At 46.1% G+C, this 19,441-nt stretch overlaps 1 protein-coding gene across 4 annotated transcripts in view; it reads left to right on the top strand.

Annotated features, from left to right (window-relative positions):
• MINAR1 (membrane integral NOTCH2 associated receptor 1) overlaps positions 1-19,441 on the top strand; it is a 48,726-nt gene that overhangs the window by 18,888 nt on the left and 10,397 nt on the right. For all 4 annotated transcript variants that reach the window (XR_013519293.1, XR_008482066.2, XM_017973335.4 and 1 more), the window contains exon 2: positions 13,170-15,531. Coding sequence is in view for 2 of the 4 variants with exons in the window: in XM_017973335.4 (XP_017828824.2) it covers positions 13,234-15,531 (2,298 nt within the window). In the remaining 2 variants the exon portion in view is untranslated. The remainder of the gene's footprint in view (positions 1-13,169; positions 15,532-19,441) is intronic.

The raw sequence follows: 19,441 nt of genomic DNA, 5'->3' as shown, positions 1-19,441 counted from the left end.
TAAGTCGTTAAGAACTTGCCTTATGTATCTGGGTGCTCCTGTATTGGGTCCATATATGTTTAGGATCATTAGCTCTTCTTGTTGTATCGATCCTTTTACCATTATGTAATGGCCTTCTTTGTCTCTTTTGATCTTTGTTGCTTTAAAGTCTATTTTATCAGAGATGAGGCGTGCAACTCCTGCTTTCTTTTGCTCTCCATTTGCTTGGTAAATCTTCCTCCATCCCTTTATTTTGAGCCTTTGTGTATCCTTGCATGTGAGATGGGTTTCCTGGATACAGCACACTGCTGGGTTTTGGCTTTTTATCCAATTTGCCAGTCTGTGTCTTTTGATTGGTGCATTTAGTCCATTTACATTTAGAGTTAATATTGTTATGTGTGAGTTTGACACTGCCATTTTGATGCTAGCTGGCTGTTTTGCCCGTTAGTTGTTGTAGATTTTTTATTATGTTGATGCTCGTTAGCATTTAGTGTGATTTTGGAATGGCTGGTACTGGTTGATCCTTTCTATGTGTAGTGCCTCTTTCAGGAGCTCTTGTAAAGCAGGGCTGGTGGTGACAAAATCTCTGAGTGCTTGCTTGTTCACAAAGGATTTTATTTTTCCTTCACTTCTGAAGCTCAGTTTGGCTGGATATGAAATTCTGGGTTGAAAGTTCTTTTCTTTAAGGATGTTGAATATTGGCCCCCACTCTCTTCTGGCTTGTAGAGTTTCTGCCGAGAGATCTGCTGTGAGTCTGATGGGCTTCCCTTTGTGGGTGACCCGACCTTTCTCTCTGGCTGCCCTTAGTATTTTCTCCTTTATTTCAACCTTGTTGAATCTGACAGTTATGTGCCTTGGGGTTGCTCTTCTTGCGGAATATCTCTGTGGTATTCTCTGTATTTCCTGCATTTGAGTGTTGGCCTGTCTTGCTAGGTGGGGGAAATTTTCCTGGATAATGTCCTGCAGAGTATTTTCCAGCTTGGATTCATTCTCTTCATCACATTCTGGTACGCCTATCAAATGTCGGTTAGGTCTCTTCACATAGTCCCACATTTCTTGGAGACTTTGTTCATTCCTTTTTGCGCTTTTTTCTCTGATCTTGGTTTCTCGTTTTATTTCATTGAGTTGATCCTCAACTTCTGATATTCTTTCTTCTGCTTGGTCAATTCGGCTATTGAAACTTGTGCATGTTTCGCGAAGTTCTCATATTGTGTTTTTCAGCTCCTTTAATTCATTCATATTCCTCTTTAAGGTATCCATTCTTGTTATCATTTCCTCAAATCTTTTTTCAAATCTTTTTGCAAGGTTCTTAGTTTCTTTACGTTGATTTAAAACATGTTCTTTTAGCTCACAAAAGTTTATCATTATCCACCTTCTGAAGTCTAAATCCGTCATTTCATCACAGTCATTCTCCGTCCAGCTTTGTTCCCTTGCTGGTGAGGAGTTTTGGTCTTTTCTAGGTGGCGAGGTGTTCTGGTTTCGGGTGTTTTCCTCCTTTTTGCGCTGGTTTCTTCCCATCTTTGTGGATTTATCCACCTGTCGTCTGTGTAGTTACTGACTTTTTGATTGGATCTCTGAGTGGACACCCAGATTGTTGATGATGGAGTATTTCTGTTACTTGGTTTTCCTTCTACCAGTCTAGCCCCTTCGCTGTACAACCGCTGAGGTCCACTCCAGGCCCTGCTTGTCTGGGGTGCACCTGTAGCGGCTGCGGTACAGCGAGGGATGCTACCAGTTTCTTTTTCTGCTATCTTTGTCCCAGGATGATGTCTGCCAAATGTCAGTCTTATGGATATAGAGGGGTCAGGGAGTTGCTTGAGGAGACAGTCTGTAGGAGCTCAAGTGCTGAGCTGTGAGCTCTGTTGTTCATTCAGGGCTGCTAGGCTGCTATGTTTAGTTCTGCTGCAACCTAACTCGTAAGAAAACCCCTTTTTTTTCCTCAGATGCTCTGTCTGGGGGGGGGTTGGGGCTTTCCTTGTGAGTGTCCACCTCACTGTCCTGCCCAGCTAGGAGGCAGTCTAGTCACTTTTTGCCTGCAGAGGCTCCGCCCTGCTGGTGTGAGGTTCGCCCTTTTCCTGCAGGCTCCGCCCTTCTGCTGTGGTCTCCGCCCTGTTGCCTCGGGCTACGCCCTGTGGCGGAGTCTCTCTGTTGTACCGGGTTGCCTCGGCAGCGGCAGGCTGCATCAGCAATGGGCATGTACCTCAGTAGGGGCTGATTGCCTCGGTAATGGCTGACGCCCCTCCCCCGTGGAGCTGCACTTTAAAAAAAAAACCTATTCACCGGGAGCGTTTGGAATCGCCGTTTTGTTTGTCGCACTGTGCTCCCCCAAACGCTGAGTCCCTGGGATTTCCTGGGCTGGGTCACAGTTCAAGACCCGTTCAGTCTCAAGTTCAGCCCTCTCGGGTCTTAGTTTGCTGGTTCAACAGGGCACCCGTAACAGTGCGCTTTTGTATGGAGCGCTGTGGAGCGCCTCTGCGCTCCGGCATGGGCCAGAGCCGCACCGGCCGCCGGCTACGCCAGCGGAGACCTCTGCCTGGCGTCCCGTGTCTCTTTTATACCTGGGAATTTCCCCGTTCTGTGGGCAACTAAGATCCGTCTGGAAATGCTTCCCTGACTCACCCTCTCCGTGCGTCCAGCAAGAGCTTCAATCCTGGGTTGTTCTCACAGCGCCATCTTGAGTCGTACCGTGTGTGGTAATTTTTAAAGATGTAACTCAGCGTTAATGTGGCTGCTTTTCTCTGTGGTGCTCCTATGTACCTTTGATTGTCTAGAGCACGTTTGCTCTTGTTTCTGCTTGCACCCATGGACATTATCAGCATGGAACTGATTTTTACATTAATTTCTTAGCTCTAGAGTTCTTGTACACCATGACAACATAAAGTTGGGCCCTAAAATATTAAAATATTGGTCTCGTTTTCCATTTCTAAGGAGTAATGTTTTACTTTGTCACAGAGCTCAGGCGGAGGCTACAAGTGTCTTTGTTTCCTGTGCACCAGATTTTTTTCATCCTTTCACATAAAGTTAGAGAATAGTGCTTCAAGGATCTTTATGCAGACATCTGTATTTCTACATTTTTCCATCTATGTTTTTCCATCTCATGTAAGGCCTATCCTACTCTACCTTAGAAGAACATCTCCTTTACTCTTAGGGCAGCCACAGTGCCAGCTCTCCTGTCTACCTGTGTGATTTGTAATCTTCTATTTCTGGCATCTGGGCATTTAGCTTGCTCTTGCAAATTTAGTTATGCATGTTAAGAAAAACATTTGCATTTTATCCAGCATTTCTAGGTGCTCATAATGAGAGTTTTTCACATCCTTTAAGCTAACTTTCTTGCCAGATCTAGAAATTGCTTCATAATCACTTGACTTCTTACTCAAGGACTTTGCATTAGGGTTGAGCTCTGCAGGTATACATCTTGAGAAACAGAAGTGTAACCCCTTCTCAACTCCTTGGTGCCCTCTTTAGCAGTTTTTGTGGAAGATGGCTGTCTCTGGGAAAGAAAGTGTTTCTCCTTAAATTTGAAATTTTATTAGAGGTGACACAAATAATGTAGATATTCTTAATCACAAAACTTAGATTCCTAGATTGATACCTTCCTTTTATAGTTTCACCAGTTTACAGTAGCAACCACCATCCTGAATTAAAAACAAGACAAATGATTTATAGTCCTTTGGGTATATACCCAGTAATGGGATTGCTGGGTCAAATGGAATTTCTATTTCTAAGGCCTTGAGGAATCGCCACACCGTCTTCCACAATGGTTGGACTAATTTACACTCCCACCAACAGTGTAAAAGTGTTCCTTTTTCTCCACATCCTCTCCAGCATCTGTTGTCTCCAGATTTTTTAATGATCGCCATTCTAACTGGCGTGAGATGGTATCTCAATGTGGTTTTGATTTGCATCTCTCTGATGACCAGTGACGATGAGCATTTTTTCATATGATTGTTGGCCTCATATATGTCTTCTTTCGTAAAGTGTCGGTTCATATCCTTTGCCCACTTTTGAATGGGCTTATTTGTTTTTTTCTTGTAAATCTGTTTGAGTTCTTTGTAAATTCTGGATATCAGCCCTTTGTCAGATGGGTAAACTGCAAAAATTTTTTCCCATTCTGTTGGTTGCCAATTCACTCTAGTGACTGTTTCTTTTGCCGTGCAGAAGCTGTGGAGTTTGATTAGGTCCCATTTCTCTATTTTGGCTTTTGTTGCCAATGCTTTTGGTGTTTTGTTCATGAAGTCCTTGCCTACTCCTATGCACTGTTTACAATAGCAAAGACCTGGAATCAACCCAAATGCCCATTGATGATAGACTGGATTGGGAAAATGTGGCACATATACACCATGGAATATTATGCAGCAATCAGAAATGATGAGTTCATGTCGTTTGTAGGGACATGGATGAATCTGGAGAACATCATTCTCAGCAAACTGACACAAGAACAGAAAATGAAACACCGCATATTCTCACTCATAGGCGGGTGATGACAAATGAGAACACATGGACACAGAAAGGGGAGTACTAAACACTGGGGTCTATTGGGAGGAAAAGGGGAGGGCCAGTGGGAGGGGGAGGTGGGGAGGGATAGCCTGGGGAGAAACGCCAAATGTGGGTGAAGGGGTGAAAGCAAACAGAACACACTGCCATGTGTGTACCTATGCAACTGTACTGCATGCTCTGCACATGTACCCCAAAACCTAAAATGCAATAAAAAAAATAAGGAAAAAAAAAAAAGACAAATTTCAAAACAAGCAGGCCAACTCCAAGGCAGGAATTACATGAATACTGCAGATGAATTACCTTGCAGTGTGCTTTTTGTGAGCATGAAGTGAGAATATTGTGGCTGTTATATCTCTGCACTTTATTTCAGTTTTTGAAAGATCAATGTATTTTGGCATATTGGAAAGCTTTAATAAGAAACTTTATAACTGAGTTTTGCTAATCCAGTTCAAGGTTTGTGTCATTCATTTTGAGGTTGTTGGTAGCAGAAGGGAAGATTAAATTTCTAAGGGAGTTGGCGGAAATGAAATTCTGAGAGCTTATCTTTTGTCCAAAGATTCAAGCAGCAATACTACAAACTATATCTCCAAATCATCTCTCCCTTTCTGCTCCGCTTTGATTAACATCAGATGCCAACAGTGTGAGCAGTTGAATATGCGTAAGATTGTGAAAGGGTGGACGTTTGCTTTAGCTTTGTAGGCTGGACAGCAACATTTATCATGCCTGGAATGTGGCATGAGAAATGAACAAGGGTAATGGGAAGAAAAATCAAGCATCTTGTTCTGGCCTTTCCCAAAGCTACAGACTATTGTCTAGTGGAAATGCCTACGGATTAGGAATTAGAAGAGCCTGGAGTTTTTCCCCTCACTGTGTACAGGGAGGAGGCCTTGAAAGGAGCTGAGAGAATGTGGATCCCCATCAGGGCATCTGTAGGTTGGAGTGCTCATCTTAACCCAGGCTTACTCTGCTCCTACACCCTTTTTGTCAATTCCCAGCTCCTATTTCCTACAGAATTGAGTTCAGACTCCCAGCCCAGAGTTTAGTGTACTGCCCTCTCTTAGTATGTTTATGCTGCTATAACAGAATACATAAAACTGGGTAACTTATAGGGAACCTAAGTTTACTTCTCATGGTTCTGGTGGCTGGGAAGTCCAAGATCAAGGTGCCGGTTTCTGACATATCTGGTGAGGGCATTTTTGCTCCATCTTCACATAAGGGCAAACGGGCAAGCTAGCAGAATGCTGCACAAAGCCTCTTTTATAAGGGCATTGATTCCATTGAGGAGAGAGGAGCCCTTATGGCCTCATCACAATCACCTGGGATGGTTTTACAACATATTGAGACCTGGCCTTCCCTACCCTAGACCAATTAAATCAGAATTCCTGGGAGGGTGTCTTAAAGGTCCCACTTCTTAAAACAATCATATTGGCAACACCTGAATCTTGAAGGGACGCATTCAAACTGTAGCACTCCCTATCTAAATTCTACCTGTGTGTCCAGCTCTGCCTCCTAGTTTGCATCCCTACCAGACAGACAGACTCTTCCCCACTGCCCTGCACCCTCTGCCTGGAGTACCTACTTGTTCCCTTTCCTCCAGACCATCAAACACTCTCCTCCTCTGTAGTCTTTGAGGCCATTACACGTGGCACCTCCTCTGTGAAGCCAGCTTTACCTTTTCCCCATGGCTGGAATTCATCTCCCCCTTACTCCAGTTCCTAGCTCCATGTTTATGCTCCTCTGGCACTTGACAGTGAGAACTAGCATTTTTGCAGGCATGTGTGAAAACAGGTGTCAGGAACCCTGGGTGCTAGGATCACTTCTGCCACTAGCTCTACATGTGTCTTTGAAAAGTCACGTTACTTTCTGGACCCCAGTTTTCTTGGCCATAAAATGAAGGGCTTAGGCTGGAGTTCACTGTGTCCCATGCAGCCCTCTCTAAAGAGTGTTTTCTTCTCTGGGACTGTGGGCTCTATTGGGGAAGCACCTTTACCTTTCTCGGCTGTGCCTAGTCTGGTCTCATGCACATCTGGGTGCTCAGAAACAAGTTTCAGGAGGGCTGGACACCAACAGAATCTTCAAGGAGACATGAGGCAGATGCACAAGTGAGAGCCACATAGTGAGGGGTGTGCCATGGTTTGGAGTGGCAGGTGACAAGGGCACCCCCTTTATTCTGAGTAATTTCAACCTCTGGCTTTCAGAACTTTTTCATGGAATCAGTTTATGAGCTGTCTTCCTTAAAAAAAAAAAAAAAAAGCTGAATAATGAGCCCCACAGCCAACTTGTCTTTTCCCTCTGAGGTCGTGTGCAGCCGAGACAGAGGCAGTAAATCATTGGTCTACTGAAGGTTCACTGGAGCATGTGGTTGAGGATGAAGCTTTCCATAATGAGAAACTAAAAGTCTCTAAAGAAATTGAAAATGGAAAACTGGAGAGGCCAGAATCCCGCTTTAGGCAGGCATGTCTTGCTCTTTGTACAGAATGGAGTAATTTTTCAAAAAATACTTCTTTATAACCTGCAGAGGGTGCTGTGAGGCATAAAGCCACTGAGCCTGCGAGCATTCCCATTACCACAGCTGTCCCATCAGTGACAGCTGCCATTTGTTGCATGGCTGTCACACCAGAGGCTTATTATTAAGTGCTTTACATATGCTGTTAATTAAACCCATTGTTACAGACGACAACACTGAGGCAGGGTGTAGGAGCTGAAAGTAACCTATGCAGCGTCACACAGTGGGCAGGGCTGGAGTCTGAGCTCTGTCCTTTCTACCACCAGGCTTCAATACCTTTCATAAATCTCTTCCCTCCTACTTACCAAATGGGGCTTTTCAGTCCCCAAATCCAATGGCCCATGGTTCAGAAATTCGCAGTGGCTTTTAAAAGTCCTCAAGACCTGGACCCCTCCCAGGAATTCTGACTTAATTGGTCTAAGGTAGGGGAGGTCAGGTCTCAATATGTTTTAAAACCATCCCAGGTGAATCTTACCTGGTTGAAAACTGCGTGGCAAGCGCCTTAGCCAAGGCACAGGCGGACGGCTGTCGGGAACCATGGAGGGAACCATGAAAGGAGACTCTTGAGGGCCTGGGGAAGAAGGGCTGTTCTAGGAGGTGGTGTGGGTGAGCAGGACTGCAGGAGGGTGTGGGTAGCCAAGGAAGCAGGCCTCCCAGCAGAGGGGTCTGCAGGACTCACAAGGGAGGGGAGGCCTGGGTGCGGTGCTGACCTGGGCAGTCAGTGGGGCCCTAGGGGGCTGATGTGCCCCAGTCTGGCCCCATGATTTTCGGATCTCTGCTGCCCACTGGCTCCTCCCGTAAGTTTCCCTGCCGGGCTGACCATGGCTGCTCCTTAGCAAGCAGCTCTGAAGCCAGGTGGGATGGAAGTCCTGTGATTCGCCTCCTGGAGTCCTCCCAGAGCTTTCCCACACAGGATGGAGTGAAGAAGGTGCTGCAACGGCTGTGTTTGCAGGTAAAGTGCAGCATCGTGGGGTGAGCTTCCCAAATGCCAGAGAGGGTGGATTGGTGGCTGCCTGGCCCCCAAAATATGCATGGAGATGTGCTGGGGTCTTAAGAAAGTTCAAACCCTGACGACAGAGACACCCAGGAGAGAAGCGTGTGCATGAGAGTGTGAGTGAGTCTGTGTATGTGGGTGTATATGTGTTTGTGAAGGTGTGTGTGCAGAGGTGTGAATGTGTTTATGGATGTGTGGGAGCTTGAGTATTTGTGTGAATTATGTGTATGCATGGGTGTGCAGAAATGTGACAGTGTGTACGTGCAAGTGAGTGTGAGTGTAGGTCTGTGTGTGTAGGTGGATGTGTGTGTGTGCTTGAGAGTGTGTATGAATGTGTGGTTGTATGTGTATAAATGTAATTGTGTGTGTAGGTCTATGAGTGTGAAGTTATGCAAGTATGTCTGGGTATAGTGTGAGTCTGTGTGAGTACGAAGCTGTGTGTGTCTGGGTATGTGTATGTATGAGTCTGAAGCTGTGCGAGTGTGAAGCTGTATAAGTGTGTTTCTGGGTGAGTGTGTATTAAGCTGTGAGTGTGAGTTTGAGTGAATCTGTGTGTGTAGTGAATCTGTGTGGGTGTGAAGCTGTGTGTGTGTGTCTGAGTGTGAAGATATTTGGCTGTGAGTGGGTGAGTCTGTGTGTGGGTGTGTGTCTGGGGAGTCTGTGAAGCTGTATATGTATGGGGGTGTGTGTCTAGGTGAGTCTGAGTGTGAAGCTGTGTGAATGTGTCTGCATGTGAGTGTGGGTGAGTCTGTGTGCGTGTGAAGCTGTGTGTGTGGGTGTGTGTGGCTGGGTAAGTCTGACTGTGAAGCTGTGTGTGAATGAGTGTGTGGGTGAGTCTGTGACTGTGTGTCTCTGGGTGAGTCTGTGTAAGTGCAAAGCTGTGTGGGTGTGTGGGTGAGTGTGAAGCTGTGTGTCTGGGTGAGTGTGAAGCTGTGTGAGTGTGGAATTGTGTGGGGGTGAATCTGAGTGTGAAGCTGTGTGGGTGGGTATGAGCATGTGTGAGTCTGGGTGTGTGTGTGTGTGAGGGTGTCTGGGTGAGTCTGGTGACTATGAAGCTGTGTGAGTGTGAAGCTGTATGTGTGTAGCTGTTGGGGGTGTCTGGGTGTCTGAGTGTGAAGCTGTGTGAGTGTGTGTGTCTGGGTGAGTCTGACAGTGTGAAGCTGTGTGAGTGTGAAGCTGAGTGTGGAGCTGTGTATGTGTCGGTGTGTGAAGCTGTGTGGGTGTGTATCTGGGTGAGTCTGAGTATGAAGCTGTGTGAGTGTGAGAGTATGAGTCTGGGTGAGTTTGAAGCTGAGTGTGTGTGAGCATGTGTCTGGGTGTGTGAAGCTGTATGGGTGTGTGTATGGATGAGTCTGAGTGGGAAGCTGTGAATGTGTGTGAGTCTGGGTGAGTGAAGCTGTGTGAGTGAATGTGTCTGGGTGTGTGAAGCTGTGAGGCTGTCTGGGGGTGTGTGTGAAGCTGTGGGTGAGAGTTGGGGTGTGTGTGCATGTGTGTGTCTGGGTGAGTGTGAAGCTGTGTGAGTGTGGAGTTGTGTATGTCTGGGTGAGTCTGAGTGTGAAGCTGGGTGGGTATTTCTGGATGAGTGTGGAGCTGTGGGGTATGTGAGTGTGTGAGTCTGGGTGTGTGTGAGCATGTCTGTGAGTGTGAAGCTGTGTGAGCATGTGTGTGTGAGCATGTCTGGGTGAGTCTGTGTGTGAATCTGTGAGTGGAGTTGTGTGAGTGTGGAGCTAAGTGTGGAGCTGTATGTGGGAGTGTGTGTGTCTGGGTGAGTGTGTGTGAGCGTGTCTGGTGAAGCTGTGTGTGTGAGTCTATGTGAGAGCATCTGGGTGAGTCTGTGTGTGAATCTGAGTGTGGAGCTGTGTAAGCGTGGAGCTTTGTATGGGAGTGTGTATGTGTCTGGGTGTGTGTCCATGTGAGTGTGTCTGTGTGAACCTGAGTGTGCGTGTGAGCGTGTGAGTCTGTGTGAGTGTATGTGAGCGTGTCTAGATGAGTCTGTGTGTGGAGTTGTGTGTGGAGCTGTGTAAGTATGGAGCTGTGTGTGGGAGTGTGTGTGTGGGGGTGTGTGAGTCTGCATGTGAGCAGGTCTGGGTGAGTCTGAGTGTGCAGCTGTGTGAGTATGGAGCTGTGTGTGTGGGGATATGCATGCATAGTGTCCCAAGGCGGTTTTGCTCAACTCCCAGATTCCAGGCGGATATTTCTGCCTTGCTCTTTGGCCAGATCTGGGTTCAGTCTATGATGCGTCACGCTCTCAGTGTGGTTTCTCTGGCTTCCTTTTCCTCATTTCTCCCGAATAACTGAGGAGTGTCTATGCCGCCTCCTCTGAGCTGTTGCTTGAAACCATGTGAGGCCTCAGCACATAGCAGGTGGTGAATCCATAGCGGCTCCCCAACCCTTATCCACCTCTGTCAGTAGGCGCTGGGTGCTTGTCCTCCTCCTGGCATGCAGTTGAGCCTAGTGCTCCTTCAACAGCATCAGAAGACCTGGGTTGGAGTACACTTGGGCCCCTAACCCAATACCGAGCCCTGGCAACTCATGGATTGCACGGTTACTTCCTCTCTGAGTTGCTTAGTTTATTTATCTGTAACATGGGGGTGCTCTTCCTGCCCTACACAGTTTTTTGTGTGGTCAAATAGACTGCCGAGGGCTTCATGCTGGCGGCTGGATCCTGTTCCACTGCTATAGAGCCTGGAATCCGGTTTTTCAATCCATCTCTGCCTTTGCTCTTCTTCTTCTCTGCTTCTCATTTGCACATGGTAGGAAATCTGTGTGCAGTTTCTCTGTGATAACTGATCATCACGTGCACCTGTGCTGCACGTGTGTCCACCCACCTCTTTCCAGCCACAGATCTCCTAATCTCCGTTTTGATAAAATATAACTCAGGCTTACCATATTTGTTTGTACTTCTTTTATTCACATCAGGAGACCCTGGGCCTTGCTTTTCCAAATAGGTTTTTTGATCTACGATTAAGACTTCCTTTGCCATGCAAAGTAGGATAGAAAAGTTGAGAAATCTTTCCAGAGAAGCTAAGTGTTGGGTTTTCCTTGGAGGTGCAAGGTAGGACACACACAGGATTAGCTTGGAAGTCCTGAAAGTGCTTTGTGTCACCCAAACTGTAAAATATATGCATGGGTTGTAGTTGCTGTTCCCTAAATTACATTCACTTGTCCTGAGCTCTGATATCTACACCCATTCATTTACTTGAGACCCAGTGTGACAGGTTGTCCCCACCTTTAACAAGCCATAACATTTGGACACAGAATGCTTTCATCAGATGGACTGGAAGGCTGGGGCGGGATGGGTTTCACGGTGACTTGTTCTGGGCAGGAGCAGAACTGTCAAAGGTGGTTTTCTTTTCCATGCAAGAAAATGCAAACCACTGGTCTCTGCATGTCCCTCCAGATATTCATGGAGAGACCAGGCTAATGTTTATAGAAGCCCATTGGGAGTGGCTGCCTTCAGGATGGAGAGAAAGCTCATTACCTCGAGCTGCTAATGTAATCCAAAGACAATATACTATTCCCCTAGAAAATGGGTTGGATACATGTGGACTGTGCTAACTTTAAAATCAATAAATCAATTATCAAAATACCTTTTCTAAGCAGTGTGCACCAGGGAAATGAATACATTGTGCAGTTTGATGTGTCTTTGTAAGTTCTAGAACCTGCATCTGTGTTTATCAATGAAGGGCTTCACCTTCTCTCATGAACTTCCATTTAATGTTTGGTTTAGTGTTTTTAATTTTACCATCCAAGATCTGTTAATGTCGTGTTTTCATCAGATTTCAAAGTAAAGTTTATGATTGTTTGGTGCTTACAAAATAAATGCTCATTGTGAGAATTTTAGAAAAGATGGGAAATGATAAAGAAAAAAACCTATAAAAACAACAGTGGTTGAACAGGAAAGGGCATGAGGGAACTTTCAGGGGCAAAGGGAACATTCTAGTTCTTTACAGGGGTTTTGGTTACTATACAGGCATACGTAACTGTTGAAACTTCAGCCAATGCACACTTAAGATTTGTGCACTTCATTGTACGTACATTTTATAGGAAAAGAAAATCTGAACCATTCTTGAACTTGGTTAATGATATGTATGATAAAGTATTGGAGGAAGTGTACAGATGTCTGCAATTTACTCTGAAGTGAATAAAAAAATAAGAAAGCTTGATGAATACATGGATAGATATGCAATAAAGCAAATAAAGTATAATATTAATGGAGAATCCAGATGGTAGGTATATTAGTGTTCACTGTAAAATTCTTTTCCCTTTGCTGTATATTTGAAAACTTGCATAATAGGGTATTAGGGAAGAGAGATTACCGACTCATTAAAACATCCACACTTGCAACCCAAACTTAAACACTACTGACATCTTCATGCACATCATTTTCTTTCATTTTTGTTTCCAAGAATGCATAATTTTATCTCACTATAATCTTATATAGATTTATTTTCATATTTTTCACTCAATATTATATCATAGTTTTGTTATGAAAAGTCTTCATTATTTAATTTCTAAATGGAGGTATTACTTATGTGAAGGAAAACTTATACTTTAGAGTCCTGTGAGTTTTGAGAGATGCATGCAGTCAAGTCACCACCACCACAACCAGGATGTAGAACAATTACATCATTTTGGAAACCTTCTCTGTGCCCATTTGAGTCAACCTCCCTCCTCATATCCGGCTCTTGGCAACCACTGATATGTCTTCCAGAATGTAATTAAGTTGGAATCACGCAGTCAAGTATGTAGCCTTCCCACTGGCTTCTTCCACCCGTGCACAATGCATTTGAGATTCATCCATGTCCTTGTATGTACTGGTAGTTTGTTCTTGATGAGTAGTATTCTGTTGTAAGAATGTACATTAATGTAATTTTAATGTTTGTAAAAATTCATGGAATATCATAGCATGTTTATGTATTCTGCTATTTGGATATTTAAGATGTTTTGCTTTTTCATTATTATAAGTGCCATCACAGTGAATATCTTTAAGCATAATGATTGTCATTGATCATTAAGGTAGATTCCTGGGAAGGGATTTACTAAGTTGAATGTTATGAATATTTTTACTGCCTTTAATGCATTTTTAATCATTAAAATGTTTTCCTTTGTATTTCTTTATATGGTGTGTAAGAAGCTTGGCTTCAAACTCCACTGGTGTTTATAATCCTCTTTTCCTCCTCTTTTTCTCAGTATTGCCACCATAGACCCGACCTGAAGTTTCAGTGTAATCAGCAAGCTTTTCAAGTTATAAATCATGGGGACCAGTCAGGAAACTTCCCTCTTCTTGGTGAAGATCTTGGAGGAACTGGACAGCAAGCAAAATACCGTTTCTTATCAGGACCTGTGCAAATCTCTCTGTGCCCGGTTCGATCTGTCGCAGCTTGCCAAACTGAGAAGCATGCTCTTCTACACGGCCTGTCTCGATCCCAATTTTCCAGCCACACTGTTCAAAGACAAGATGAAATGCACTGTGAATAACCAGCAATCCAAGAAAATTATGGTGGCAGCAGATATAGTGACGATATTCAACCTGATCCAAATGAATGGCGGGGCCGCCAAGGAGAAGCTGCCTATGGGCCGCCAGCAGGTGCGCAAGAAGGAGGCATCCTTTGACTCATGCAGGTCAGACACAGAGGTCTGCAATGCAGCAGAGTGTGAGCCCCTGAACTGCGAGCTGAGTGAGAGATCTTTCGGCCGGGGCTACCCCACCAGGCAGTCGTCCAAGTGCCGGAAGATAGACTGCAAGGACTGCCCGCAGTTTGTCCCTGCCTCTGAGCCTAACTTCCTGTTGGGAGTTAGCAAAGAGGTGAAACACAGGGCTGCTTCCCTGGACAGGCTGCAGGCGCTGGCCCCTTACTCTGTGACCAGCCCTCAGCCCTGTGAGATGCAGAGGACCTACTTTCCCATGAACATTGAAAATGAGTCAATTTCAGACCAGGACTCCCTGCCCATCAACCAGAGCATCAAGGAGACCTTCATTTCCAATGAGGAGCCATTTGTGGTCCAGTCCTGTGTCCAGAAAAGGAATATCTTTAAAGAGGATTTTCACAACTTGATGGCAGTGTCCCCCAGTATGGTTGGCCCCATCAGCAAAGCAGAGAATGAGCACGGGGAACCCCAGAGTCGAAAGGAACCCCACAAGCCACCCTTCTTTAACCACAGCTTTGAAATGCCCTATAACAGCCAGTACCTGAACCCGGTGTATTCCCCTGTTCCTGACAAAAGGCGAGCAAAACATGAAAGCTTAGATGACCTTCAAGCCTCTACATACTTCGGGCCCACTCCTGTGATGGGGACCCAGGAAGCCAGGTGCTGTCCAGGGAGGCCCAGCAAGCAGACTCCATGGCCAGCCAAAAGCTGGAGCCTGAACACGGAGGAAGTTCCTGACTTTGAACGGTCCTTTTTCAATAGAAATCCCTCCGAGGAGAAGTTGCGCTATCCAAGTGCCAGTAGCCAGACTCCCAATTTCCCAGCCTCAGGCAGGCGCCCGACTTACCTCGTTCCAAATGATCAGCAGCCAATTCTCCCCATTGCTTATGCAGCAAAACCAAACGGGCTCAAATCTAAAGAGATCTCATCCCCTGTTGACCTGGAGAAGCATGAACCAGTCAAAAAGTTTAAAGACAAGAGCATTAACTGCACCAGCGGGCAGCTCAGCTCAGACACCAGCAGTGTGGGCACCCAGACCGAGCATGTGCTAGAGCCCAAGAAGTGCAAAGACCTGTGCACCTCCAGTCAGGGCAAGTACAGTGACAGGCACGCCATGAAGCACTCAGACGACGACTCGGAAGTTGTCAGTGACGACATCAGTGACATTTTCCGATTTCTTGATGACATGAGCATCAGTGGCTCCACAGGAGTGATACAGTCATCCTGCTACAACAGCACAGGGTCCTTGTCTCAGCTCCATAAGTCAGACTGCGACAGCTCTCCCGAGCACAACTTAACCAAAATTGCCAATGGGGTCCCCAACAGCAAGGGAGACAAAAGCAGCCGGCCTGAAAACACCCACCACTCGGAAGAAGAGCTGAAGACCAGTGTGTGCAAACTGGTGCTCAGGATCGGTGAAATCGAACGGAAGCTGGAATCCCTGTCAGGTGTCCGTGAGGAAATCTCCCAGGTCTTGGGCAAACTAAATAAATTAGACCAGAAAATGCAACAGCCTGAGAAGGTGAATGTGCAGATAGACCTGAACTCCTTGACGAGCGAGGTTCCGTCTGATGACAGTGCCTCTCCCCGGATGTTCCGTGCACACAGTAGCTCCCATGGACCCAAACTGGAGAACAACCCTGATTGGTGCTGCTCTGATGCTAGCGGGAGCAATAGCGAAAGCCTGCGGGTCAAGGCCTTAAAGAAAAGCCTCTTCACCAGGCCGTCCTCTAGGTCCCTAACAGAGGAGAACAGTGCCACAGAGTCCAAAATTGCCAGCATCTCCAACTCACCCAGAGACTGGCGTACCATCACTTATACCAACCGTGTGGGCCTCAATGAGGAGGAGATAAAAGACCCAGGCCCAGGAGATAATAAAGACTGGCATCGTAAATCTAAAGAGGTAATTTAAATTTAAGTTCACATCATCGGGCACCAGCTTCATCACAGCCCTGGTGTATTTCAAAGCCTTGAACACTGCATTAAACAGGCAAGAGGCCTCTGTGTGCCAGTTTTCCTTCCAGGTTTGGCAGGCTTTTCACATTGGAATGGAGAGGACAGCACAGGCAGGTTGTGTGTGCTGCCAGGTTGTCATCAACTAGGAGGAGCACATGCTGCGATGTTGCCGACAGCAAAGTGTAGGGTTGGGATACATTGGACAGGTGGTGTGAGAACAGATTTTCATAGAAAGGGGAATGTGTCAGAGCAGGCAAGCATCACCAAGGATATCTTTCTGTGCTTTCTGAAATAGCAGGATGCAGGCCAGGTAAATGAGGGAAAACAGTGGAAAGGGTGCTCGTGGATACATCCCTTTCGTGGACTTCATTGCACATGGGATGTTCCTTTTTAGTTAGGAGGGGTTTTTTTTAATTATAAAATAAATTGATGATTAGGAAGGAAAGAAGATAAATAGGATCACAAGGTCAGGGGTTCGACACCAGCCTGGTCATTATGATGAAACCCTGCCTCTACTAAAAACAGAAAAAATTAGCTGGGTGTGGTAGCAGGCACGTGTAGTTCCAGCTACTCGGGAGGCTGAGACAGGAGAATCGCTTGAACCTGGGAGAGCAGAGGTTGCAGTGAGCCAAGATCACACCATTGCACTCCAGCCTGGGTGACAGAGCAAGTCTCTTCTCAAATGAATAAATAAATAAATAAATAAATAAGAAAAACATTCATAGTTCCAATACACCAAGATGGCAACTTTTGATCTGGTGTCTTTCTTTCCTGTTCAGTTTTCTGTACACTGTCTGTTGGAGGATCTTTCATGTGAGTGCAGTACTTTTGCATAAGTATGGCATGCTTCACCTTGTCAGTCCTGGAATCAGGGCGCACCACTCGAATCTGTTCTTTCTCTCACCCCTTGCAGTCAAGATGATTTGTTTCTGTGGGACTTGTGACTGATCCTGTTCATTCTAAGTGGGTTACAGTGACCCCTTTCTGGCCAAGGTGATACAACTTGAGTGTGGCTTGTGTGCATTCCAGGCCCTGCTTCTAAAAGGTCAACAAACAGACAAGGCCCTGCTCCTGAGGTCTCCAAGGAATGTGCTGTCAGAGAAAGACAAAGGTGTGGGCTACAGACACTCAAAGCCAGGGAGGAGGCTGAGATCCTCAAATGGTGCTGAGAAGGAAAAGCTTGGAAAACTGGGCTCTAAGGAAGTTTTCAGGGTCCAAAGTGTGGGAAAGGGAATAAAATAAGCCACTTTATTTTCTGATTTTAAAGAAACCTCTGGTGTCTGCTGGTTACCGCTCTGCCCTTCTGGAGCAGCCTACGGTGTGTGGTGTTGGCCAGAGTCTGGTATGTGCCATGAAGCTGGGCACAAGATGCCCAGACCCAGTCCTCTTCTCGGATTCTATTGTCACTCTCTCAGCTGCCAGCGTCTTGCCAGGTTTCTGGTGCTTTGGGTTTCAGATGTCATTGAAAAGTGGTCATTCAGAGAACTCAGATGGTTAGGTGCTTCTGTAGAAATGCCAGGTTAAACTGCACCCACCATGCCCCACATCTGTCCAATGAGGAAGCTTCACAAAGCCAGCAGGAATGAGCAGTCACAGCTTGAGTCAGATCCACTCAACATGCCTGACACAAAGTTGTTGATGCTGGGCGTGTGCCCTCTATTTTGTCTCCTTCTGCAACCTCATTTCTGCTTCCTCGCTTGTGGCTCTCACCAGCTTTGGGGTGGTGATTCCCATGGCAGTGACCAGACCCTGCCTGCCTTTGAAGCTGCGGTTGCACATGTGAAACTGCTGAAGGCCAGCTTCCCCTAAATGTCTTGCCTACATGTCAAAATCAACAGTTCCCAAAGCAGGCTTTTCTGTTCCTTTAAAATCGGCATTCCCTCTCACTGTTTCCATTCTGGGAGGGGTAAGGATGGGGGTCAGCCTCTTAGCAATCCTCTGAAGTGAAGAAGCCCCTCTGGTCCCCTCTTCGGCCTGCTTTGCCCAGCGTAGCTGCCAGACCCTGCGGATGTGCCTTTCGTCCTGTCTCTTGCAACTCTGCCTTCTTTTCCATTCACACCTCTACTAGAGTCAAGGCTCTTCCGCTATCTGGGATGCTTGAGCACGTTCTCCACACAGTCTCCGCCTCCCGCCTCATCTCATAGACCACTGCGGCTTTCACTTTTCAGAAATGCCACTCTCTGTGGTTGCTCAGGGCCCCTGTTCCCCACTCTTCTCTGACTCTTTTTTGCCTCAATAAAGAGTTGCAAACGTCTTAGCCAGGCCTTCATGACCCTGTGAATTTCATGTACTTTTCCTCAACTAGAAGGCTCTGGTATACCTTGACTCACTGGACTCTGCTCTACCTTGATGAGTCTTCCTGTTTTTCCTCAAAATAGCCAGGTGCATGCATTTGGTCACCCATTAAGTAAACATTAATTGAGCACCGAGGATGGCCAGGCCCTATTCCACTGTCAAATTTTCTTCTCCTGAATCCTCCACCAAGACTGTCAGGTCCACCTCCCCGGTACTGATCTAAGTCCTACACTCCTTCCCCTCGAGGCCCCTTATGTCGTAAGTCTCTGTAAGCTTTCCTAGAGCTTATTGCTGGTCTTTGATCTGCAGACTTTAGTCCTGTTCCTTCAGACTTTGTGGATGCAAGCTTTTATTGAAAAGACATATTACGTATATATATATATATTGACTGTCCAGTGAGAACATAAACTCAGTGATAGGAACAGGCATGGGCAGCCATGAAACTTTCCATCTTAGAAGTGGAAACAGTTTCAAATCCTGGCTCTACCATTTACCAGCTGTGTGACATTGGGTTAATCTCTCAACCTCTCTGACCTGAGGTTCCAGATCCATACTAGTGATAATCATAGTTACAAGCTCATAATTTTAATAAGAAGATGAAATGAAGACAATGCATGCCTAGCGCTGAGCAGAGTGGTGGACACATAGTGAGCCCTTGGTTAGTTGCAATTGTGCCTGCCGTGGCTGCCGTCGGAGTCATTATTACTGCCATTGCCTTCCTCCCAGCTTGGTGCAGACCCTGCATGTGATAGGAGCGCTCTGAGTGTTGGGTGGTGGTGATGAGCAGAATAGACAAAACCAGTGAAGTCTCTTAGAAGATACTTGGCTTCGATGACTTAGAAAATAAGAGGAAAACTAATTTCCTTGTGTGGATTTATCCTGTGTTCTCTGTGTCAGTGTCTGTGCTCTAGATGGTCGGGAATAGCCAAATGTTATACTCTGTTTGGGTAAGAGCCAATGGGTTGGATTTGCTGGTAGGTGGGCATGTGCTTCCAGTCCTTATGTAAGCATATGATCTACACACTCACACACACACACCACGTGTGCTTCCAGATCCTATGCAAGTATATGATCCAAACACACACACACACACACACACACACCACGTGTGCTTCTAGTCCCTACACAAGCATATGAGCCACACAGTCACAACATACACACACCACGTGTGCCTCTAGTCCCTACACAAGCATATGAGCCACACAGTCACAACATACACACACCACGTGTGCCTCTAGTCCCTACACAAGCATATGAGCCACACAGTCACAACATACACACACCACGTGTGCCTCTAGTCCCTACACAAGCATATGAGCCACACAGTCACAACATACACACACCACATGTGCCTCTAGTCCCTACACAAGCATATGAGCCACACAGTCACACACACAGACACACACAGCATGTGTGCCTCTAGTCCCTACACAAGCATATGAGCCACACACTCTCACACACACACAGCACGTGTGTTTCTAGCCCCTACACAAGCATATGAGCCACACAGTCACACACACAGACACACACAGCACATGTGCCTCTAGTCCCTACACAAGCAT

The sequence above is a fragment of the Callithrix jacchus genome, chromosome 6, assembly GCF_049354715.1.
Source record: "Callithrix jacchus isolate 240 chromosome 6, calJac240_pri, whole genome shotgun sequence".
In the NCBI taxonomy this organism is placed as follows: domain Eukaryota; kingdom Metazoa; phylum Chordata; class Mammalia; order Primates; family Cebidae; genus Callithrix; species Callithrix jacchus.
This window is presented reverse-complemented; position numbering and strand designations above follow the sequence as displayed.